General features: G+C 28.9%; 1 protein-coding gene across 3 annotated transcripts in view; it reads left to right on the top strand.

The window, feature by feature from the left end:
- Positions 1 to 25,262, top strand: part of LOC119605481 (protein tramtrack, alpha isoform) — a 44,727-nt gene extending 19,465 nt beyond the window's left edge. The window contains exons 2-7 of one of the 3 annotated variants that reach the window (XM_037958614.1): positions 22,515 to 22,830; positions 22,895 to 23,277; positions 23,353 to 24,403; positions 24,473 to 24,597; positions 24,656 to 24,747; positions 24,825 to 25,262. In XM_037958614.1, the coding sequence (XP_037814542.1) occupies positions 22,540 to 22,830; positions 22,895 to 23,277; positions 23,353 to 24,403; positions 24,473 to 24,597; positions 24,656 to 24,747; positions 24,825 to 24,883 (2,001 nt within the window). In that variant the 5' untranslated portion in view covers positions 22,515 to 22,539 and the 3' untranslated portion in view covers positions 24,884 to 25,262. Of the gene's footprint in view, positions 1 to 22,514; positions 22,831 to 22,894; positions 23,278 to 23,349; positions 24,404 to 24,472; positions 24,598 to 24,655; positions 24,748 to 24,824 lie in introns of all 3 variants that reach the window. The other 2 variants (XM_037958615.1, XM_037958612.1) reach the window with 2 other exon arrangements.
- The last annotated feature ends 480 nt before the right edge of the window (positions 25,263 to 25,742 follow it).

A 25,742-nucleotide genomic window follows, 5' to 3' on the forward strand; every position in this document is an offset into this window, starting at 1 on the left:
ATTGTGTTTTTTAATAAAAAACTAATTTTTGCAAAAAATCTACACATAAATAAATTGCAGTTGTAAGCTTAAAGACAAAAAATGAAAAACAAAAAAAAAAAAAATAAAAAGATTTCAAGGAAAGGCTAACGTCGCCATTAGTGCTGCGGCCGATTCTCTACTAGATTTTTTATTATTAAGAAAAATAAAATAATCGTTATATTGCAAACAAAAAAAACTAATAACGTAGCTTTAGAACTAAAAACATTCAGAGGCTGAAATTCTATAATAAAAAAAACCAACTCAACTACAAAAAACCCCATAAAATATAAAAAAACAAAAAGAAAAACTTGCTTTCGAAAAATGTGAAAAAAGGTGAGAAAAAACAACAAACTGAAAAAAAGAAAATAAAATATTACAACTTTTTTTAAGTTAGTTTTTTAGATAAGAACTGTAGAAGGGGGATTTAAAAGGAAAGGAGCATGTGTGTGGCAAACAAAGCTGAAGCAAAAAAAGTTAAAGCAAGTAGTAGTTAATTTTTTTTTCTTCTTCTCTGTTTCTGTTTTTGCAGAAAAATATTGTAGTTTGTTAAATGCTGTAAAAAACAACAGCAACGAAAAAAAAGTTGGCATTTGACGTCAAGATTCTTGGCAAAAAAAATTCACACACAGATACACATATACATACACACTTACTCATAAATAAAACACATTCATACAAGCAAACAAATATGTATATTCTTCATACAGACATAAAATAATAATAATAATAACAGTTGAGAAAAAAGAAACGTTTGCTGTAGTTAAATAAACTAAAAAGTTGTAGAAAACTAATAAACAAAAATTTATCCAAGAACTCAAGACCCAAGATTCTGTTCGAAAATGAGGCTAACCGTTAAAAAACTGATTAGAAATTTAAAATTGGATTCACGCATCCGTTAAGTTCGTTTCTGGCGGCCTATTTAAATATCCTATATATTGGGTCTGTGCTGATGTACATATGTAACGCGGTTCAAAACCAATTTCTGAATCGATTTAATATGTCCGCTCGACCGTTCATATAAACTTTGTTATCAAACTACAGGTCGCAATTCTCAAGATAATTTGATGAAATTTTTTCTTTTGACCCAGGGATGAAGCCTATTAAAAATGGTTAGAATCGGTTCATTATTTTACATAGGCATCACACATAAAATTTGCTTACTTAATTGTTTTAAATTTGAGGTTCTTTCAGCGGACAGCTACAATTGAAATAACCATACTTATTTGCAAGAGCAAGATAACTTATGGTTCATAAAAAGTCAAACTGTTTAGGGGTTTAAGAATATTTCCAATGTCAGCATTCTTTTGGGACCTTATTATAATATGAAGTTCGATTGGAAGTTGAAAAATACTAATTGAAACTTCTAATACATATATCTTTGCACCTCTTTATCAAATCAGAACCTTTGGAATATGTTATCCAATAGTATGGTTCCGTGGATTGAATTTAAATTTGTCCGCCACTGGGTAACCACATCATATCAACAATTTCAGGGGAGTTATACTTAGTGAAAATTTAGAAATCAGAATAAAAAACCCGGTTACTGGATACTTCAATATGCAATTTGAGCTAAAACATGTTTCAAATTAATATAAAATTTTCCATTGGGCTTTATTGTTGTTGTTGTTGCTTTTTTATTTATTTAAAACTCTCTTTTTATCATTTAGATTTTCTAGATAATTTTTTCTAAAAACATACAAACACATCAGTGATGCCAAGTGTAGGGATTTTTCCCTTTTTGTAGGGATTTTTTTCAAAAATTTCACGTGTAGGGAAAAAGGGAAAGATTTCTTACTATTGTCAAATTGTAGGGATTTTTCAATTTCATAGTTTTTAACAACTAAAAATATACTCTTTCATGTATTAAACTTTTAAATTAAAAATGAAATCAGTTTTGAGTGTATCGTTAGTAAAAATTCCGCTTGTAATTTCTACAATATATGTACCTACATATCGCTACAAGACTGGAAATTGAAAATTTATAAAAGTAAACCGCAAAAAGTAAACGCAAAAGTAAACCTTATTTAAAATAATTATTTTATGAACATTTTTTTGTTGGAGGCACATAAAATAAATTTTTATCACGATTCGATATACTGCCATAAATCTTTCAATTGTTTTTTTTTTTAATCTTAACTGAAGAGTCAGGGTTGGAAGATTTGTATGATGTAAAATTGAAAGAAAAAAAAAAATTAAATTTAAATTCTAGAAATTTCATTCCTAAAAATTAAAAAAAAATACATACATATATGTATATTATAAAACGGAGCTAATATTTTAGTTTTTGATGTTATTTTTGTACTTTTTTAAGATAAACTTTGAAAAAAATGGAAAAAAGTAGTGTAGGGAAAAATGTAGGGAAAATAAAAAGTGGGTGTAGGGAAAAAAGGGATTTTTTCTCATAAGCGTAGGGATTTCTGAAAAAAATCTCCTGGCATCACTGAAACACATACAAAAATTGATTACACACGTGCTGTGTTGATATTGTGTGTAAAAAAAAGTTGAAAAACAACGACATTTTTCTTAATATAAGTATCTGTGTGTGTGTTTTATCTTTATATATATTAGTGTATCTGTGTATTAAAATTTTCTTAGTAAAGAAGCTACAAACAGCAAAAAAAAAAAAAAATAATAATAAAAATAAATAACAACACATCACAACAAAATATACAGGGGGCGTTTGTGCGGCTTGATGGGAGTTTAGGCTCCATCATGATGATGTTGCTTATGATGATTGTTGGTTGTTGGGATATTCCTGTATGAGTTGCTTGAAAGCTTCTGTTCTGTTTCGTTGTGTGTTTGATTTTAATTTTGTTCTTTTTTTCTATTTTACTTTTTACAGGAGAATATTTTACAGATTCACTGTGTCTTTATTGTGAAAGAAAATTGTCTGAATATATTGGAAAAAAAGTTAAGAATTTTAATTGTTTCTGCTTTTGCAGTTTTCTTTTTTTTGTGTGTGTGTTTTATCATACAAGTTTTCCGGCTAATTTTTTTTAAAGATTTGTCATAAATTTGTTGTAAATTGAAGAAGGGGTTTTGAAGTATGACAAAGTTTAATACAGCCAGACTTATTCTTCGTTAGGCATTACCATTTAACAATTCATTGAAACAACCAATTTATTTTCCCTCGATCTTTATGTCCCCTACACTACTAGGGCAATTTTTGAGATACTTAACTCAACAAAATTTGATAAGTAACATTTTGTTGCACTTTTTTGGAAATCCTTTGAAAATTTGTAAAAGTCCATAATTTAGTCTCATAAAGTACCGGAAAAATTATTATCGGTCGAAAATCCACTGAAAACTAGAAAAGTCGTCCATAATGCAATTATAATTTAAATAAATCAAGAAAGGTGATTTTTAGGGCAGACTTTACCAATACCGATAAGCATTACGTCCTTCCACTTAAAACTTTGTAACGGATAGTCGATAGTATGGTTAAATACATTATACCAGACAAAAACCTCAAATATAAACAGCGTGCTTATGTAAGGGACTATCGGTGGAAACCGCTTTAAACGAAGTTTTCCATTATATATGTATGTAGGTGAATCCTTCGATAGCAAACTGTATACATTGGCGGTATGCATTGACATCGAAGGCGCCTTCAATAACGCACACACTGATACTCTTTGACCGGGTTGCTCCGTATCTTGATCAACTACATGCTCAGGAACAGATGGAGAAGTTGCGATATGTACGATATAACTATCAGGAAAAGGGTATTACGTGGTACACCATAAGGTGGCATCATGACCACGAATAATAGCCTCCTATAGATCTTAACCGAGAAGGAGTTAGACCTGTCTGCTATGCAGACGATGTCGTAATACTTCCAAGGGGAAAGGTTCCAAATTGCTCTGAATACAGCCTTAGGCTGTATTCAACCGAGAGGCCTCTGTGTTAACCCGGCGAAGTCTATGTATATTTCTTAGCAAGAAGATACCGGACAGAAAGAGTACTTAGGTGTAATCCTTGTCTGGAAATTAATATGGAAACGACATATAGAGGATAGGCGCATCGGTGCTGGGCGCTATGTAGAACTATAGGCATGAAATAGCTTTATAAAAATGTAATTAGACCAATTCTAGCTTATGCATCAATAATGTGGAGGACTTCTTTGGATAAAAAGTTTAATATCAAACTACTACAGGGAATTCAGCTTACGTGCTGCTTGAGTATAACTGATGGCATGAGTACTACGTCAAACAAGGCTTTGGAAACATTGAAATATTATATAAGATATGAGGCAGCACTTACAGCCGAACAGCTCATAACTTTAGGCGAACTGGTCAAAAGCGGTTATAGGACACGTCATCGGAAACTTTGAAAAACTGCTCCCATAAAATCTTAGTCAAGCAGAACATTAGAGAAAATACCCGTAGGAATCCGTTGCTACGCGGATGGATTTTAGATGCGAGAGTAGAACCACTATTTGGCGACCCCAACGAGAGCAGGACGAGAACCCTCCTCAAAATGAGAATGCCTGAGGTTAGTATGATGGTACGTATTCTGAGTGGAGTCACAGGATTACGGGCACAGCTATATGTAGGTATTGTAAAGAGGACAGTAAATCACTGGAGCACTTTCTTTGCCATGGTCAGGCTTTCGCCGAAATGAGATCGAAATATCTTGGAAGTGATGTTATTCCGGATATAACATCCCTCACGAACACATATTGGAGAATTTGTAGGAATTACGTCCAGGTAACTGAGTTTCTGAACATCGAACGATAATACATTCCGTGATTACTATATAAGAATAAGAAGGGCACAACAGGCCCTATAGTGGCTGGCCCAGGTGTATTTCTATCAACCTAATCTAACTACAGTATAACTCACGATATCTCGACTATTTCACGACTGTTAACTACATTTTTTTGAACAAAATTTAATTATAATATCACTTGTCAAAAATTTTATGTTTTTTTCTGTGTTTTTTTCTAATATTGGGGACGTGTAATTTTGTATATATAGAAAAACTTATAGCCTTAAAATTCTAACACTCCAACCACAAACTGTTACAGCAGCAAAATTAATATTTTCAAAAAACAAAAAGTAAAAAGTTTTTCTAAAAAAAGAGAAAAAAATTAAATCTGGTTTCTATGAATTCTTAACTATTTATACACTTATGTATGTATATACTAGTATATTTGTATATATTTTACGCACATCAAACTGTACATATGTATGTATGTACGTAAAATATCCAGTATAAAAGTTATAATATCCCAACAAACATTTTGACAGAAACAAAGTGTAAATTGAAACTCTTGCACATAAAAACCAACTTACATCAAAATTGTTTGTTGGGTAACAATATTTTCCAAATCCCCATACATCATCAGTAATAGCAAAAACAACAAGAAGGAAAATAAAAACCTATCTCAACAAAAAATAAAAATTATTTGCTGTTGTTATGAAAAAGCGTTTATTTTTTTTTCGTAATCATCATCAACATCGTCGTCGTCATCATCATCTCAAGTCCATTCCCCTTGATCGTTATGGAAACGTATGTTGCTAAACTACTTTTTTGTGTGATTTTCTACAAATGCGTTTGTCTTTTCCTTTTTTCCAAAATAGAAAACAATTCTAACCATTTAGAAAAAAGTAAATAAAAAATGTTGCTACAAGGAAATGAAAGGAAATTGTGGATGCAAGTAAAAAGTATGTGTTTGTGTTGGGTTGTTGTGATGTGATGGCGGGAGGTTTAAAAATCCCAGTAATTGTTGATTTTGTTATTCCAAGTATTGACCAGTTTCTTTTCTTGTTCTTATTTTATATTTTTCTCCTTCCTTACGTTTACTATTATTTTTTTATTTACTGCTTTTTTTTTGTTACATCTTAGAAAGATCCAAAGATGTTTTATATTTCTATAAAATTCTTGCAAAATTAAAAAAAACGACAACAACAAAAATAATAAAAAAAAAAAAGTCTTAAAGAACTCGTAAAAGAAAAATATTCATGTGTAAATTGTTGGTTTGAAAATGTGTAGAAGTAGAAAAAATCGTTAAAAAACATTTCATATAAATTCTTTTTTATATTTATTTTCTTATAGCAATTTTTCAATTTAATTTGAGTTTTTTTTTAATAACTTGTAAAATTTTCTAGAAAATTGTATGGTTTAAAATAAAAAAAAAGTTAGTTTAAGGCAAAACTATTTATTTCTTATAAACTAGAATAAAAAATATTTATTATACTTTTGAAAATGCTAAAAGTTTTTAACTAGATTGCATCATATTTCAAAAAAAAAAAAAAAAAATAAAATTACTAATGAAATAAATTAAATATTATTTACGCTGAAGATGTAGGCTTCTTTAAAAAACTTGAGACATTCATTTATTCCTAATTTTATATTAGTTTGGTTTGAATTTTAAATTACCGAAATCGATTTTTTACTTTTTTTCATCGAACATTTGTATTATTTCGGGGTAATTGAATTAAAATTTTCCTAGTAAAATCCTTTTTTCAAATTGAATATGGAAATGTATCTGGTAGTATTGAGTTTATTAAATGAAACGTGTAACAAAAAGTTGTGGTATTTGCAGTAATTTTTTTGATACTGTCATTAAACCCCTTGTTTTTAAATATCACAACAAAGGGGTGTGTCCCCTCCATAACTGACTTTTTTATTAAATTTTATTTTATAAATTTTATTTATTTATTTCAAATAATTTAATGGGGTTTTCCGTGGTTTTTTATTATGATACAGATTTCAACTGAAAGAAATATTTGTGATTCAAATGCTTTTTATATTATTAAAAAATTGGGTTTTTCAAAATGTGTTTTTGTTTTGTGTTGCACTAGAAAATAAAAAAAACAAACCACAAAAAAATTAATAATATAATTCTTAAGAAAACATGTATATCGTTAGATAAGTTGCAAAGGCCCTATGTACACATTTTGTGAAAGTTGAAATTAAGAAGACCATAGACTAGACTAGACTAGACTATAGACTAGACTATAGACTAGACTATAGACTAGACTATAGACTAGACTATAGACTAGACTATAGACTAGACTATAGACTAGACTAGACTATAGACTAGACTATAGACTAGACTAGCTAGACTATAGACTAGACTATAGACTAGACTATAGACTAGACTATAGACTAGACTATAGACTAGACTATAGACTAGACTATAGACTAGACTATAGACTAGACTATAGACTAGACTATAGACTAGACTATAGACTAGACTGTAGACTAGACTATAGACTAGACTATAGACTAGACTATAGACTAGACTAGATTATAGACTAGACTATAAACTATAGACTAGACTATAGACTAAACTATAGACTAGACTATAGACTAAACTATACTATAGACATATATCTTCCATTCACAAACATATTGCCCTTTTGTTGTAAAATATGTACAATTTTTGCATTTAAATGGAGTTCGGAAGAGTAGCTGTAGGTTTCAGAATTTGTCCACTATTGACTTTTTTGTGTTCGGGATCATAAAATCCTCGAGTTCTGTCTGGCTCTTTGCATAATTTTGCTTAAATCATTAAAACATTGTTGGTGTAAAATGGCGAATAACTTATTCAATAAATTATAAACATTTCTATTAAAATAAAATCTTTTGAAAATTAGTGTTTTATACAAATTTGTTTGTTTTTCTAATAAAACTAATTTATGTTTCTTAAAAGTAATTTGCATTATTAAAACGCTACTTTATTTTGTAGCAGCAATTGTTTGTCACACTTTGTGTTTTGAAAGAAAGAGTCAAGTGAATAAATAATATTTTCCATGATTCTTACACTAAACAAACAAAAAAAAAAAAAAAACAAAAACAATAGAAAACAATTTGTTAAAATATAAGCTATATTTTGAGTTGTTTTTGTGTTAAAAAAAACAAATCCTAAACAAGGTTAAAATATAACGGTTATTTGCAGCTATTTATCTACAATTTAAAAAATTAACAAAATTTTTTTGTTAATAAAAATATAAAACATAAATTATGTGATTTAAAAATTAAAAAGAAACGAATCGAAACAACAATAACAATAATAATAATGCTAAAATGTTATTAATAAAATAAATGTGTGTAGTTTGCTGCTATTTAAAGTTTTTAATTTATTTTACAAACAAAATACATTCTATATATAAATTTTCTTTCTTTTCTTGTTGTTTTTTGATTTATTTAGAAATAAAATTAAGAAAAGATGAAAAAAATTATCACAAATTCTTGAAATACCGTATACGAGAAATTTATTGATTTTTTATTTTTTTTTTTTTTTTGTTTATTTCAAATTATGAAAAAGCGGCAAATATTTATTTTTTTAATTTGTGTTTTTTTTTGTTCATCTTTGGATTTTTTTCTTCAAAAGAATTTCTATGTTTTAGCTGTTTTTGTAGTTGTTGTTCCTTCTTGGTTGCTGTTGTTGCTTGGTTTCTACTTGCTGTCTGTAGCTGAACTCCTCTGAATTTCATTTTTGCTGTTAATTTTGTTTTGAATTGGGTTTTTGTATTTGTCTGGAATTTGTGTTTTAATTTTTTTTTTACAAAAAAGCCAAATATTCATCAAAATATGTGAACCGAAAAAAACTTTTTCTCGTTATATTATTTTTTGTTGTTTTTTTTCATTTTAAAGTAAACATTTTTTAACTAAAAAAAACAAACAAAATTAAATTCTAGCAGTTTGCAAAAAAACAAATTTTCTATGCATTGAAGCACAAATTTTTATTTTTTGTTTTTGAGAGGTTTTCTGTCTTATCTGTTTATTATTATTTTTGGGAATTTTTTAAATTAATTTTGTTTAGAAAAACTTTTTTGTTGAGAAATTCATTAAAAATACAATATGCAGCTATTAGCACCATACAGCACAGAGGCAGGGGCAAATTTTCATATGTATTCGCCAAAAATGTATAAAATTTTTTGTTAAAAAATTTTAGAATTTCATTCTTTTTTCAAATAAGTTTGATTAACAAAAATTTTAGTTTAAAAATTCAAAAAAGTTGCAAACTCGATTGAAATCGGAAATTTAAGATTCAGTGGGATATATGTATAATGTCTAAATACTCAGTTTCTACACTCTGATCGGTAAGGAATCAGCTGATTCCTAATTGCTTAAAATAAGAGTTTTGATAGCAGAATATGATGTAATACATAACTTACATCATTCTTAAGCCGTCATGCTTGTGATCACATTTTAAAATATCAATATCTCCTAAAGTTTTTAGAAAAAAAGTTGTGGAAAAAACATGACTTTTGTTTAATTTATAATTTGATTTTTTTCTAACTAATCTCAAATGAATACCCATTTCGCTCATGTGCAATTTTTAATTGATTGCCTAAACAATTACGAAAGTTGTTAAAATCTAAAAATTTATTTCATATTTTAAGCAAAATGAAAATGTTCTATAAATACTCGTCGTATTTATTCTTTTTATTTATCTGTATTTTTTGGAAAAATATCAAAACAAAAATTCACATTTACCAAAAAAATCATTTTACCTTTTTGTTTATAAATATTTAAATTTTTGAGGAATTTCAAAAATTTTCTAAATAAAAATTAATTTTCAAATGTATTTTGTGTTGTTTGTTTTTGAATAAATGGCACATACAGATGAACGTAGTTGATATCAGTGGTCGGCGCAACGAGAAAATTAAGTATCTGCCAATGTATTTGAGAAAATACAGAGATACGGTGTTTTAAATATGCTCAAAATATGTTTAGATTAAAATATGAAAAACTCGTTTTAAAACGTGTTAATAATATCTTACATGTTTAACGAAAGGACCCTTAGATATTCCATTTGATTTTCTGATTTATTTCTAGATATGTGTGCCAGTCACTGGTTCAAATGTTAGAATAGTTATATGTACAAATCTTTATTTCTAGGAACATAGAAAAATTGTATTTTAAACATAAGTATTCAAATAAACATTCATTAGCATACACAAACAACATTCATATGAACATCAAATTTTATACGTAAATGAAAACTGAAAGAACAAAAATTAATAATAATTTTGAAAATTTTTGCGAATGACAAAATAAATCTTCCTCTGGCAGAGAAAGTCAATACAATATTATGACATGTTCCCATGTTAAAAACAAAATCCCAAAGATATCGGAATATATATTTTTTTGAAACTTTAAAAATCTTCATGGAAGATTTATAAACAAAAATCAAGTTAAAAACAAAACAAGTAAGAGTGTTATATTTGGCTATGCCGTATTTTATAAACCCACCATCAAATTTTATATCCTAAAAAAAGGCCTTTCAGAACGATATTTTGAATAAGGCCTTTAATGAGGAATAAAATTATTTTTGTCTGATTTTTATATTGGGGATATTGGTAGGGTAGGGTCCGAAGTTTGGTTCATAAAGTTTGGTAGAGAGATTTCGTTTCGTATAACACTTATTTGTTTCGCATATCATCGCTCATACTCATATTTGTTTATGAACAATTTCATCGTATTTTTAAGTCAGAAATGAGCGCTAAAATAATTTTCTGAAGGGCACCTTATATGGGTTCAACTGAGGACCGACCTCCAAAAGATATGGTAGAGAGATTTCGGTCTCTACCAAATCTTCTGTCGGTCCACAGTTGACCCTAGTCCCCATATAAGGTGCCCTTCAAAAAAGTACCCTAGTCCCCATATTAGGTGAAACTAAATTATTTTTAAGACAAAGATAATTTTAAGAATATGACTTTCTATGGAGGGTGGGCTCCAGCATACTTTACAAAATTATTTTTGGGTGCATAAAACTAACTTGTGCATAATTTCATCACAAATGATGCCTAAATAAGATATTTATTATTGTTTAATCTATATTCCGAGGAGTCACTTGTATGGGGGAGCATATATCCCGTTTTCAATACCAAATAGTGCCTATCAATGGAGAATATTTGTGCAAAATTTTAGCTCTCTAGCCTCTCTCGTTTATGAATGGAATATATATGAATACTTTTATGGGTCTACTACCAATATTTTTGATAGTGGGTATAAATATAATTTCCTTTGAGTTTTGGACCTTGTTAAGTTTAATCTGAACTTTTTTGAATAATTTTTGATATTACCAATAGGTGAAAAGATACACTCATTTGAATAAAACCCTGTATGATAAAAATGTCCAACTTTGACCTCCTTTAAGTCCGGCAGTTCTTAACCGATAAAGCTACTATCGAATCGTACTAATCTTGCTGCAAATTTCATCCAAATCGGAAGACATCGATTTTAATAGTTGGGTCACTTGACATGAAATTGCAAAAGGAAAATCACGATAATTGTATCCCTGTATTTTTTGTCCCTATATTTTTATAAAAAATAAAGCAGATTTTCAGATCAATAATAAAAATTAACTATTTTATTTATAAATCTTTTTGCAATATTTCACTTTTATTTTTCCAAAGAATACAATATTTCGTTTTTACGAAATATATTTTTTTGTTTTAAAGTTGCGTAATTAAAAATGTATTTTAATCTGTCCATATTTAAGAATTTTAATTAACTTTTTCTTAGTTTTTTGATAATTTTTTCTAATAATTTGTATTATTTCATGGAAATTTGTTAATATACACATATACTTTATAGGAATATATAATTAATTTTACTTTGTTCATATATAAATAAAAAGCTAATTTTTTCAAAATAAAACCCCATTTAAATTGAAAAATTTTAGATTTTGTTGATTTTTTTTATTGATGAATATTAGATAATAAATTATATTAGACAAATATTTTTAGAAATAACCAAAGCAATTTGGTTATATTAATACTTTTTCTATTTATTATTAATATTTAAGTATTTTTCTTGTTTTTGTAAACATTTTATTTCAATTTAAACTGAACTGCAACAAAATAGCAAGAGTTTGAAATTTTAAACATTTTAATACTTCTTAATGACAAAAAATATAAATGTTAAAATATAAATTATAATTTTTTTTGTTGTGCTCTCACAAAAAGGCCAGTTTTTAACATAAAATGAAATGTAATAATGTTCAATTTAAACAAAAAACAAAATTGATCTGCTTTTTTGTTTTAAAATTAAACTAAAATAATGCACAAAAATGTGTTTTCTTCCTGAAGTTGTTTGTTTTTTTTACAAAAAAAAAGACATTATGTACCACAATTTGTAGTTTTTCTTTAAATCATATTTTTATAATTTAAACAAAAAATAACTTAAGTGCTTTAGGGATTAACACTCAGTTTTTAAAGAAAAAACATTTGAAAAAACACGGTATGTAAAGTTTTGCTTTTTGTAAACAAATAAACTGCTATAAGGGAAGCAAAGCCTGTCAGTGTATATATATTAGACCAGGCCCTAAAAATAGGTTTCTTATTTGCGAGTCCATACCCTCTCTCTATGAGATTCTTTAACACATCAAAAGAACTAACAATTAACATTTAACATAAAAAATAAAATAATTAAAAATTTTATAATATCTAATCTAAAACAAAATCGATAGTAAATTTTCTGAGCGGATTAATCTATGGATCAGTTTATTAACTAATATATCGACTAGTATATGGAACCTTAATTTCAATTGCAAAATATATTCTTTTATGACATCCCGGGGATCTTAAAAATCAGTTATGTTTTCTTGGAAATTCACACAAGTCCATTTTTTATTGACGGGTCTAATATAAATATGTTTGTATTAGTTATTTAGTGAGTATGTGTTTGGTTGGCAAGTTTGTAGACCATTTTTTTCGTCTTCATGTTTGGCAATAAAATGTGTACTTTTTTTCTTAGTTTGTTGTATGGTACTACTACAGATAAAACAATAATAATAACAACAAAGGGAAATTTGTTTGTTTTTTTTTTTGTAAAATTCGTTGGTTGGTTTCTGCATTTTCATTATGTTGACATTAATTTTGTTTTTTGTTTGTGTCTACTCTGTAATTTACACAAATGACATATAAAAACAAAATACAAAAAAAGTTTAAAAAAAAAAATAAGTGAAAAAAGGGTTATTTTTAATTTTTTTCAAAAAGCCATAAATGTAATTCATACATAAAAATATTTAAAGTTTTTGTGAGTTTTTGGAAAAAAATATTTGTATTATATGAATTATGCTTTATACATAAAATACTTGGTATATTGTACTAGATACAAAAAAACTTATCTATGCGTTTGTAGAAAAACTGTAAAAATGAGGTAAAAACAGTTAAAATGAAAGTTCAAATACTGCAGTGGAAAGGCTATTGTTTGTGAACTTTTGACAAAAACATTTATGTTTTTCAAAAAAAAAAAAAAAATAAAAAAATTTGCAAAAACTTTAACGTTTTTTGCTTTCAATCGAGAACATGTCATGGTCTAAGGCAGAAGTAATAATTTACATATATTTTTTCCAATTTCCCATTTCCGTTCCTTTTAAAGGGTTGTTTTTAGAAAAAAATCGAAAAACCAAAAGTCCAGACAAAACAGTTTTTTGAAAAATGCAAGTCGTTATCAAGGTTTTACTGGGATATTTATTGGTGTTTATTTCCATTAAAACCGAAGAACATATAGGTATGCAATGAATCGAAGGAGGTTCCCTAAATGTATTAAAAACTTCATGGAAAACATGTTGAAAATTTTAATTAAGTAGGTAATTTTAATCACAGGTTAGGATGTACAGAAAGCCCACTTTTAATTAAGAAAAAGAAAAAAACGCTCAAAGGCTAACCCTATTACCTTCGCACTTCAGATTTTCAATCATTTATAACTTACCGAGATAGGTTGGACTTGGATTATTTTTATATGTAATTATTTCTCATATTATTATAGGTATTTATTGAATCTTTCTTTCGGTAGTCAGTCTACTTTTAAGCTGGAGGTCCACACCACGCCTTCTACGCTTCTTCGCATTCTACGCGGCTGTCAAAAAAGTAGAATCAATGTTGTTGTGTGATAAAAGTTACAAGCACAAAAGCGAAGGATGCCTTGACTTTTGTAAGTGTCATAAGCGGCGCTCGAATATGTCAGCTGATTTTGACAATTTTTTAATGTGTATTTATCAATTTTAATAAAGTAAAACTAGTTAAATTGTGAAAATATAAACAAAATACATAAAAAACGCGAAATTCTTTGTAAATAAAGCAAAAATTTGACGCTTAAGAAGCGTAACATGTAACTTCAAGTGTAGGATGCAAAAAATGTATGAAAAGTACGAAATGCTTTGCCGCGAAGACAGCTTTATATTGAAGTTTGGTAGTGCGAAGGTTAAATCCCTAATTAATCTTAAAATATCACCATATTTCGATACTGATATATGTAAATAGTAGTTCTAAAGTTCCAGTGTTTCTTAGGTCCCAAAACCTACTTTATATTAATGATTTTTACGATAATAATAATAAAGAAACTGATTTTAAATTTATACCTTTTATATGTATGTATGTATGTATGTATGTATGTATGTATGTATGTATGTATGTATGTATGTATGTATGTATGTATGTATGTATGTATGTATGTATGTATGTATGTATGTATGTATGTATGTATGTATGTATGTATGTATGTATGTATGTATGTATGTATGTATGTATGTATGTATGTATGTATGTATGTATGTATGTATGTATGTATGTATGTGTACTATATTATTTAATACATAATAGCAAATATTCATACATATCCGAAGGAAAAAAAAAGCACAAAAAAACTGTTGGTTTTTTTCTTTTAATGAAAAAATTCCACGTTTTTTTCTATATCGAAAAAAAGTGTGTGGAAAAAATTATACCCATAATACACTTGAAAAAATATTTAAGTATGATGGCTACTGAGGTGCCAGTTGCTGTTAGGACAGTGTTTGTGGCTACTGAGGTGCCAGTTGCTGTGAAGACAGTGCTTGTTGCTACTGAGGAGCCAGTTGCAGTAGGGTCTGTATGTGTTTTAGGAGGCTTAGGCTTTTCCCTTATTGATACATCGGATCTGCCTCTTTTCCATGTAATATGGATTCCTCGTAACTCAGTACGAACCTCTCTCACTGGTTTTTAGCATAGTTTGCGTGCCTTGTCGATCCTCATGCCATTCTCAATGTAAAGCTTGAAGAGTTTACGCGCAGCTCCACATAGTTTAGGGTCATACGTAGATGCTTGCGTATTAGGCACAGATACCAGTAATGAATCCTCTTCGTCCATTGGATCGTTATCTTCGAGAGAATTGGGACATAAATCCAATAAGAATTATACTTTTCACTATTATCGAACATTGTGTACCTGAAATCATTTAGTTTTACATTTTTAGTCTGAATTTTAAAACAAATTTTATTAATTAAAGAGTTCTGCTGCACTAATTATGTTAAACTGACATTCTGTCAGTGTAGATTTGCTTGGTAGAATAAAAAACAGGAGCACCTTTTTTCATTATTATCATGACATAAAAATCGATATTTTCAGAAAAAAAGGATAAAATTGCAAAAATAAAACATGGTAAAAATGAAAAATTTTTTTATCAAAAAAACTCAACAAATATCTTTAAGCAAAAAAGTATAAACGAAAAAAACAACAAATACAAAAATTAAAGCGAAAAAATAATAACAAAAAATGGTCGTTATTTTTTCATTTTGTTGTAGCTCTCTACGTTTTTCTTGCTTTCTACGGTTTTTGTAGTTGTTGCTGCTGCTGTCATTTTTTATATATATTTTTTTATATGTTGTAATGGCATTTTTTTGTATTTTTATAAATTTTTTCTCCAAAAACCTCTCTAACCCCACCTTCTACCCAGTCCGTAGTCGTCGTCGACTTCTTCTTCATCGCCATCGTTCTCAGTATGTTTGTATTATTTTGTGTTTTTTTTTATTATTTTTTTTAACGAGAAATGAACACAAAAGCCCAAACAAACCATCCAAGCTGTGATGGAAAAATATAAAAGAAAATTTTTTCCACGCGATTCAAAAAAATGGAAAAAATTAAAAATAAAAAAAATCAAAAGCTTTAGATGAAAAAAAATTAAGCTGAAAAAAGAACGGTTGAGTGGCATTTGTAGGAATATCAGTAATCTTTTTTTTTGCTTTTCTATTTTTTTTATTTTGCAAAAATCTAAAAGTTTATGACTAAGGGTTTTTCTATATGTGTAAATGTGTGCATGTGTGTGATATCTTTTATTTCTAAAATTTTATAAATAAATATTTTTTAAGAGGACGTAACCCTCTATTATATTTTAGTTATTTAAAAAAGGGATTCGAAAAAAGAAGAAAAATGTCAGGAAAATTGTGTTATTTGTGTGTTAAAAATACAACCTCTCCTCCACCCTCAACATTTCTTGCTTTATATGGTTTAAAAACAATTGTGTACAAAAAAATAGGGGTGAATAGTTAGTTAGCTAGCTAGCTAGTTAGTTAGTTAGTTAGTTAGTTAGTTAGTTAGTTAGTTAGTTAGTAGTTAGTTAGTTAGTTAGTAGTTAGTTAGTTAGTTAGTTAGTTAGTTAGTTAGTTAGTTAGTTAGTTAGTTAGTTAGTTAGTTAGTTAGTTAGTTAGTTAGTTAGTTAGTTAGTTAGTTAGTTAGTTAGTTAGTTAGTTAGTTAGTTAGTTAGTTAGTTAGTTAGTTAGTTAGTTAGTTAGTTAGTTAGTTAGTTAGTTAGTTAGTTAGTTAGTTAGTTAGTTAGTTAGTTAGTTAGTTAGTTAGTTAGTTAGTTAGTTAGTTAGTTAGTTAGTTAGTTAGTTAGTTAGTTAGTTAGTTAGTTAGTTAGTTAGTTAGTTAGTTAGTTAGTTAGTTAGTTAGTTAGTTAGTTAGTTAGTTAGTTAGTTAGTTAGTTAGTTAGTTAGTTAGTTAGTTAGTTAGTTAGTTAGTTAGTTAGTTAGTTAGTTAGTTAGTTAGTTAGTTAGTTAGTTAGTTAGTTAGTTAGTTAGTTAGTTAGTTAGTTAGTTAGTTAGTTAGTTAGTTAGTTAGTTAGTTAGTTAGTTAGTAGTTAGTTAGTTAGTTAGTTAGTTAGTTAGTTAGTTAGTTAGTTAGTTAGTTAGTTAGTTAGTTAGTTAGTTAGTTAGTTAGTTAGTTAGTTAGTTAGTTAGTTAGTTAGTTAGTTAGTTAGTTCGTTCGTTCGTTCGTTAGTTCGTTCGTTCGTACAAAACTCAAAAATTCGAAAGTTCAAAAAGTTCACTACTTGCCTTTTTTAAATGAGAAAAAAAAATGGAAAAAAATTTCCATAAATTTTCATTAAAAGTATTTTGCACACATATTTTTCTTTCCACATGTGTATTATTCATACTTTTTACTAAGTATTGGTTTATTATAGCAACAACAACAATGAAAATAAAATTGGGCTAAATAATGTGGGTGGATATTTTTTATTATATTTTTTTCTTTTATTATTTTTGGGCTATAAAAAGGGACATGCCTTTTTATAGCTTGAAAAAATATTTTTCCTTCTTGTTTTTGGCAAAGTTGAAATATCCTTTTGGATTTTTTCCTATTTTTTAGTTAAAAGTATGTGTTTTGTAGCTTTTTTTGGTAATTTTGCCTTGGCAGCTTTTCAAAAATACCATATAAAATCAACAAAAATGTTAAGAGGAATTTCAAACTAGAAAAAAATTTCATTTTGTAAAATTTTTTCTACAGAGTTTTCTTGTTTTTCTTGTACTTTTTTTAATAGTATAAGGATAAAAGGATGTTTCAATGTGATAAAATGAAAAATTCTGACATAAAATAAAAATGAAAAAATATATATATAAAAAAAGAAATTTATATTAAAAAATGTTCATTTATTTACGGGATTATATAAAGTTGCTTTAATAAAAAAATATACAGGGTAGTTTCATAAAAAGGGTAAGATGAAAAAAGATCTTGGTTTTTATATACAGAATTTAAGTTCTTTTAAAATTTAAACCAAAATTGTAACTGTTATTTGAGCTCTAAAAATTTTCTTTTTAAATCTTTGAAATATCTGTTTAATATGTCTTCTACTTAAAAATCTGAATTTTATATAAATAGCTTCAAAAAATTCTAATCGGATTTTACTTTGTCATTATTCGTGTTAACTAAAAAATCTTTTTTAATATCGAAATTAAATAAAATTTTACATTTGCTTCGATACAACGAACAAACAATCAACTTTCTAGTTTTTTATGCAACCACCTGTATTCATGAATTACGTACACATTTTCGTTTTAATGCAACAAATATTCTTTTTTTTTTACTTTTTGCAGGTGTAGCATAATTAAAGAGAGAAAAAATTTATGGAAAAATACCCTTTTTTTAGATAGAATTACTTTTATATACGACGTTCTGTATTGTAAAAAAAATTCTAAAAAAAAGTTAAATTTTATGTTACTTTTTTTCATTTTAAATAATGTCATTGCTTCCAGGTCCTTCACATTAAAAAGAAATAAAAAAGTAGAAAAAATCTATGAAAAAAAATGTACTGAAACAGAGTCATTAAAATAAATTCAAAATAATTTACAGCAAAAATTAAAATAAAGGACACAAAATGCTACAACAAAAAACCCCTTTATGAGTTTTGTTTTTTTTACAGGCAGTTTCCAATGCATTTAATTTTCGCTTTTGTTGTTGTTGGTTATTTTTATTTGGTGTGGGCAGTAATGAAAGGGGTGGGAAGGGCTGAAAGACAAATTACTCTCGGGGACTAATAGCAAAAAACATTTAGCCAATGATATATGTATTAGATTTTTGCTTTTACAGTGCATATCTCAAGTTATTTTAGAATTTTTATACCTACTCAGCTCTATCTGGGCCCAAAATAAATGCAAAATTGCCCCAAGGTTAAAATGGAAGGATAGGGCAAAAAAAAAAAACACATATGTATGTATATGTAAATGAAATTTCACCCCAAATTTTTGTAAGCAATTTGTGAGGCAATTTTTCATTAAAAAATTTTTTTCATAAATAAAAATTAAATTTAATATTGAATAAATTTTAATAATTTTATGAAATTTTTAAATAAAAAGTAAGTAACCCCAAAGTAAAACAAACTAATTGGGCATTTTGTGGTCCTTTTCTATTCCTTCTAAAACAACCAGACCCCAAAAAAATTAAAAAAAAAAAATTTTGGGCCATTTTCGTTTTTTTTTTACATTGGGGTCATTTTTCCGGACCATTTGATTTTTAAATACAAGATTAAAAACAAAAACTTTGAAACGGGATCGCAATCCTTTCCATTTTTAGACCACTACAAGACAATATTTAAAATCATTGTTTACTTAAAAATAATGACACTTTGACATTTAACATATTATAATGCTTCAATAATCTGGTGGACTTCTTTGGACAAAAAGTGTAATATTAAACTACTACAGGGAGTTCAGCGTACATGCTGCCAACGCTCTAGGAACCTTGCTAGATATTTCACCCATTGAAACATATTTAAGGTATGAGGCGGCACTTACGGACGAACGGCTCATAACTTTAGGCGAACTGGCCAAAAGCGTTTATACAATGTATACAGGAAACATTGGAAGGCTATACATAATTATCGGACGTGACTGATCGCATACCAGAGTCTGGTAACCAGACACAGTGTATGTCGGAAACTTTGAAACGTTGATCCCGGATTGAATGTCTTGGTCAAGCGAAACATTAGAGCAAATACCCGTAGGAATCTGTTAAATTGGGGGACAAAATGGGCCTGGGGTTCTGTATTGAAAACCCAGACACTGAAATATACCACCGTTTACCTAATCACAACACAAGCTTCATGGTAGAAGTCCGAGCAATAACGCAATGCGTAAATTGGATTAGAATAAATATGGCGCTCACAGGGTTAAACATATTTACCGATAGCCAGAAGGCAATTAGGCGATATTAGGTGATAGATAAAGTTAAATCTAAGATCGTATTGGACTGTAAGAAAGCTTTAACTGAATATTCTTCCAGAAGTAAGGCTTACATCATATGGGTACCAGGCCACTCGGGGGAGTCGGCAACGAAAGGGCAAATTATTTAGATTTAAAGGGAAGGCAGCTAACCTGACGAATTCAAAACCATTCGACGCAACAAAGGCTGAATTAAAAATATGAGTGAAGCATGTGAAGAAGACAGCGAAACTCTGGAGCACTTTCTTTGCCACTGTCAGGCATTCGTCGAAATTGGATCCAAATATCTTGGGAGTAATATTATTCGGGATATAACATTCCTCCCGAACACTGATTGGAAAATTCTTAGGAATTACGTCCAGGAAACTGAATTTGTGAAAATTGAATTACCAATAAACATTTTTCTTCCATGAAAAGGAGCGCACAATAGGCCGGATAGGTGTTTTCCTAACCTAAAAATAATGAGAAATTTTGAGATAAAAAAATGATATTTCTTTTTAACAGGCATGTTGTTAACGTTTGCTTTTAATCAAAAGATTAGTTCTGAACAATTTCTTCCGATGTATCTCGGAAGAAGTATTTAATTTAATTTGGCGAAGATCCCTTCCTTAGTTTCGCTAAAACTTATTTATGACGTAACTAATATTTACAAATAACTTATGAAATATGTATAAGTTGTTTTCTGAAGAGGACTTTTAATGAGGGATAGTGACAAATTAGAATTTTTGAGTATAATTTCGGGTTTTCAAACATGACAAATTCACTAATCAAATATATAACGAAAACAAGTAAGAATGTATAATCGGGCATGGCCGACCATATGATACCCTACACCAGTGAGAATATTAAAAATATGGATTATTTTTTTAATAATAAAGGATTTTTCTTTAATTCCGAAATATTTTAACAATTTGTTACCAAAAAAATGATTTTCTGAAATGGGGTTATATGGGGGCAAAGGTAAATATGGTACCATACGTATAAATTTTGGTAGAGCGGTTTACGATGACATTAAAGTTATTTATGTAGAATTTCAATGTTATATTAGTGTTTAAAGGTGAATTTCCACCTTCAAGTCATTTTCTGAAGGGGGATGATAGGGTCAAATGAGGCCCTATCATTACTGAAAAGCCGAATACGGGGGGTACGGTTGCCATTTTCAATAGGCTTCGTTCATGGGTAAAAAAAGAGTATGTGACAAATTTCATCAAATTATATTGAAAATTGTGACCTGTAGCATGCGCAGAAGGTTTACATGGACACACAGATAGACGAACGGACATAACTTAATCGACAGAAAGTGATTCAGAGCCGATTGTTATACTTTAAGGTGAGTGTAATATTTTTGAGTGTTACAAACATCAGCACAAACGCATAATACCCTCCCCACTGTAGTGGTGTAGGGTATAATGACGTTACCGCTTAACATTATAGTTTATAAATCGAAAAGACATTAACATCACTTGATAAAATATTTCCAAACAAATGTTAGAAAATAATTACAATTTATATGGAACACTTTTCAAATATGATAAAATTTTTTCAAAAAAATTATTTTTACTAATGAGTTAAATTCTACAAAATCTATTTTAATATGGAAAACTTTTCCAAAAACAACTAACATAAAAATAAGATGATGTCATAAAAAGTCAACATTTGTTTCCTTTATTCACCATCTCCACTAATAAAAAAATCCTAAAATTTTGTTAAACATAAAAAGAAAAAAATCAAATTGGTAAAAAGGAAAAGAAATGAATAACATGTCAGTTCCTATTAATGTTGTTTAGTTTTTCTTACAACCTTTTCTTCATAATTTTTTTAAGTTAACATTTTTTATTTTTTAATATTTATTTTTCTACCTCGTTTTTAAGCAAATTCAGCATCACATTTATTAAAAGGCAACCCCTTTTTGGTGTATTCCAAAAAAAAAGCAAAGCAAAAAAAAAAAAAATAAACATAAAAATTATGTGATTTTTTTAACCCAACAGTTTTTTTAACCCATTGTCATATATTTTAAGATGAGTGGGTGGTGAACGGGGTTTTATGGTGGATTTTGGTTGGGTTCTACTTCTTTTTTTTTCGTTTGTGTTCGAATGAATGGTGGGTTGCAAGGTACGAACGAGTTGCAGTAGTAGCACACATATTTTATATGAGTACTAAGATTTTTTTATATACAATATATTTCTCACAAATTTTTATATATTTTTCAGTTTTTTTTTATAATTTTTTATATACATATATTTTTGTTCGTTCTCTGGTTTTATGAAAGTTTTTTATGTCGCATTTTTATATTTTTAACGAGAGGATTTTTTTTTGCTTTAAAATTAAAATAAAAATGTTAAAGAAAATAAAGGATGAAAACATCCTGTAAAAAAATATATACATACATATAGTATATTGAGATTTATTTTGATGGACTTTTTCATCTTTAATGGTCGTCTTTTTTCCAAAAGGGGATAGTTGAGTTTTTTCTGGCCATTATTTGCATTTTTTTTATTTTAAACATTTTTATTAAAAAAGTAGAACGGACAGTGGAAATTGAAGGCTTTGGAAATTTAATAATGCATTACTTTTTTCTTAATTAATAAAAAAAAGAAAAAAAAACAAATCGGCCCCAATATATACTGTCTGACATCTTATGAAGTCGAATTTATATCGAAATTCAAATTTCGAAATATTTAATTTAATTTTGAAACAAAATACATTTTCTATTATCAATTTAAAAACTTTAGACAAATTTTCAATAATTATTTTCTTTAAATCCTTTTCATTTTAGCTGAAGAAAAAACAATAATTTCAACATGTTGCCGCAACAGTACTGTTTGCGGTGGAAATACCATCACAGTAATTTACAGACCATGTTCTCTCAGCTATTGGATCGTGGTTGTTTTTGCGATGTTACATTGGCCTGTGAGGGCCAATTGATTAGAGCCCACCGGGTGGTGCTGTGTGCCTGTAGTACATTTTTCGATACAGTCCTGACCAACTACGCCAGTGAACGAGATCCCATTATAATAATGAAAGATATTACGTTTGCCGATATTAAATGTTTAATTGAATTTATGTACAAGGGGGAAATAAATGTGGAACATGTAAGTTTTTTTTTTTGTTGATTAATTATGAAGAAGAAAGTTATTAATTTGTTATTGATTTCAGGCGAGTCTAGCATCTTTACTTAAAACTGCCGATGATCTCAAAATAAAAGGTCTGGCCGAAGTAACTTGGCGAGATGACGAGGATGTTCCTCCACCACCCACACCACAAACAGAATTCCATTCACCATCACAGTCACGCAATCGTTATGATAGTTATGGTCATGAAACACAACATAGATCTCAATCGCCGGATGCAGAACGTGAACAGAAAACACCATCACCCAAACATTCGGCCACAGCTACACGCATGCCCACACTGACTCCCATACCAACGTCAGCGGTATCAATAGTAGCTGCTGCCAGTTCGCCAATCGATTCATATTTGGGACCAAAACGCAAACGTGGTCGACCACCATTGGATGATGCCTACGATGTGTTCAATGTGTAAGTGAAATTTGATAATAAGTGAATCTGTTGAAATTATTTTTACTAATTTGCTTAATTCTGGAATTCCAGCAGAAAATTGGGGCATTATTCCGAACCAGGCGATAGTAGTGCATACTTGGAAGGATCTCAGTATAATGATGAACAAAACAACCACGGCGCTACTTCTCAGCATTCCAGACCAAATTCCCCCTCAGCAGCATCCGTTGTTTACCAACAACATATCCAACAACAAAAACAACGTTTACGTTATCGACCCACACGAGTCCAACATGAAGACGATCTAATAGATGATGAATCGGCCACAGAACCAGAATGGATAACTAGTTCATTAGAACATGAAAATGAACAAAAGGATCCATTGGATCAAGGTGAAGAGGAGGAAGAGGAACTGCAAGATATAAAAGAGGAAAATGAGGAAACTGCTGCTAATAAACGGAGAACGGAAAAACGTTCTAAAGAATCTACACCGGAGCATCCCAAAATAAAGGCGCTAAAACGAAAAAGCTCCAAGGAGGAAGCATTGCAGCACAAATCGGAAAACGAAGATGAACTAGAAACAGTGGATCCATCTAATGTGCCACAAACTGTGGAAGAAATCGAAACAGTGCAACAGTCAACAAAAGAGAAATCAGCTTCTAGTGCAACAAATACATCCTCTTCAACAAATAATAATTCATCCGCATCAGCTACATCTTCTTCGGCATCATCACCCTCTACAAGTGCAGCTCACAAGTCTTCAAGTTCATCACATCATCACCATTCTCATCACTCTCATCATTCCCACTCACATTCGCATCATCCTCCACCAGCACCACCACCACTACACCATCCACATCATTATGGCAAATATGTACCGGAAGGTTATTTGATCAATGAACATGGCATCTTAATGACTCACGACTTTATACATGCTCCGACGGCTTCAATACCAACATCATCGTCTTCAACTTCCAATGGTCATCATCCCGACGAATATGTCGATATAAAAATGGAGGAATTCAGTGAGGCCGAGTTACGTTTGACAACAGAGGAAATGTCTCAATGGCAGGATGTTATTAAAATGGATGATTATTTGGCTAAAGGCAGACGGCCCCAATTCTGGGAGGAACCTTTTACGCGAAGAGTAAGTACATACTTACTTAATATATCGTAATTATTTGTTTCAATATTGTGTTGTCAATCTGTTTTGCAGGTTCTAGATGCCATAAAGAATAAAAGACTTGAAATGAAAAAAGCAGCTCGTATTCTGGGTGTATCATATGGTACTCTTTATGGACGTTATCGTGAAGTTTATGGCTGCCTCAAACATCCATACAGGTTGGTATTTTTAAAAGTCTTTTTTCTTAAATTTATTTAAATATACTTCTATTTACAGTAGTACATCTTTAAGACCGTCGCAAAGCAGTGCTTTAACTGTGCAGCCCAGATTTGATGTTGTATGGCCCTCACCAAAACCGGGACAATTGGGTAAGTATTCGGAATTTGCTTTAATCTAAACAAATATAAATATTTCATTAATATATTTTTATTCAATTTAATTTCAGATATTGGTAAACTAAGACCGAAAGATCTAAGTGAACTCTGGACTCGACCGCAAATGTGAAAAAAGTTTCCCCCCTACGCTTTGCACACAAAGACAAAAAAGTAAACAATAGGTTTTGTTCATTTTTTAAATAACCGTTTTTTTTGTAAATAATATGAATTTAATAAATTAATTTTAAGAAAACAAGTATTTAAATCTTTAGCTAAGTTAACCCAAAATCCCAAACTTTACTTATAAACAAATAATATTAAATAAAATATCTAAACAATTTTTAGTAAATTACACAAACAATTTTTGAATAAAAGACATTATTTAGTGTGAGGCTAGAATTTAAGTATTTTTGTATTATTCCTTTATTATTTATGTGTGTGTATGTGTTTTTTTGTTTTACTTAAATACAATTAAATAGAAAATTAATTTTCCTCTAAAAAAAATTAATGTTAAGATAAGATCTATAATCGGCTCTGTTTTGTTAAACGAATAGCTTTTTGGAATCAGATTTTTTTAATCACAAAAGTTTGTGTTTTAAGAAAAAAGAAAAGTATTTAATTTATAATAAAAATTAGCGCATAGCTATAATGTTATTATCGAGTAAAATTTTTTGGAGTTTGAGTTATGGTCATCAATATCGAACATGAAATTCAATATATTTTATCTTGTTTTTTCGATCCTAAAGCTTATTCACTTACAAATGTGGTAATTTGGCTCTAGATGTTCGTATTTGTTTTAAAAACTAATAAGTTCGGTTTACAGAACAGCGCAGAATTATATTAAAAATATTTAGAATTTTGATCAATGTATGTATATATAATTATTGGTTGTTATAGGTTGGAACCACCTAATAAACTATTTTCTCCAACTTCAGTTAAATTTGCTCAACGATTTCTTCAGAATACTTTGACATCTAAATCTCAAGTTG

The sequence above is a fragment of the Lucilia sericata genome, unplaced genomic scaffold (assembly GCF_015586225.1).
Source record: "Lucilia sericata isolate MDLA Ls3-8-SP2 unplaced genomic scaffold, ASM1558622v1 Contig000490F_arrow, whole genome shotgun sequence".
Taxonomy (NCBI): domain Eukaryota; kingdom Metazoa; phylum Arthropoda; class Insecta; order Diptera; family Calliphoridae; genus Lucilia; species Lucilia sericata.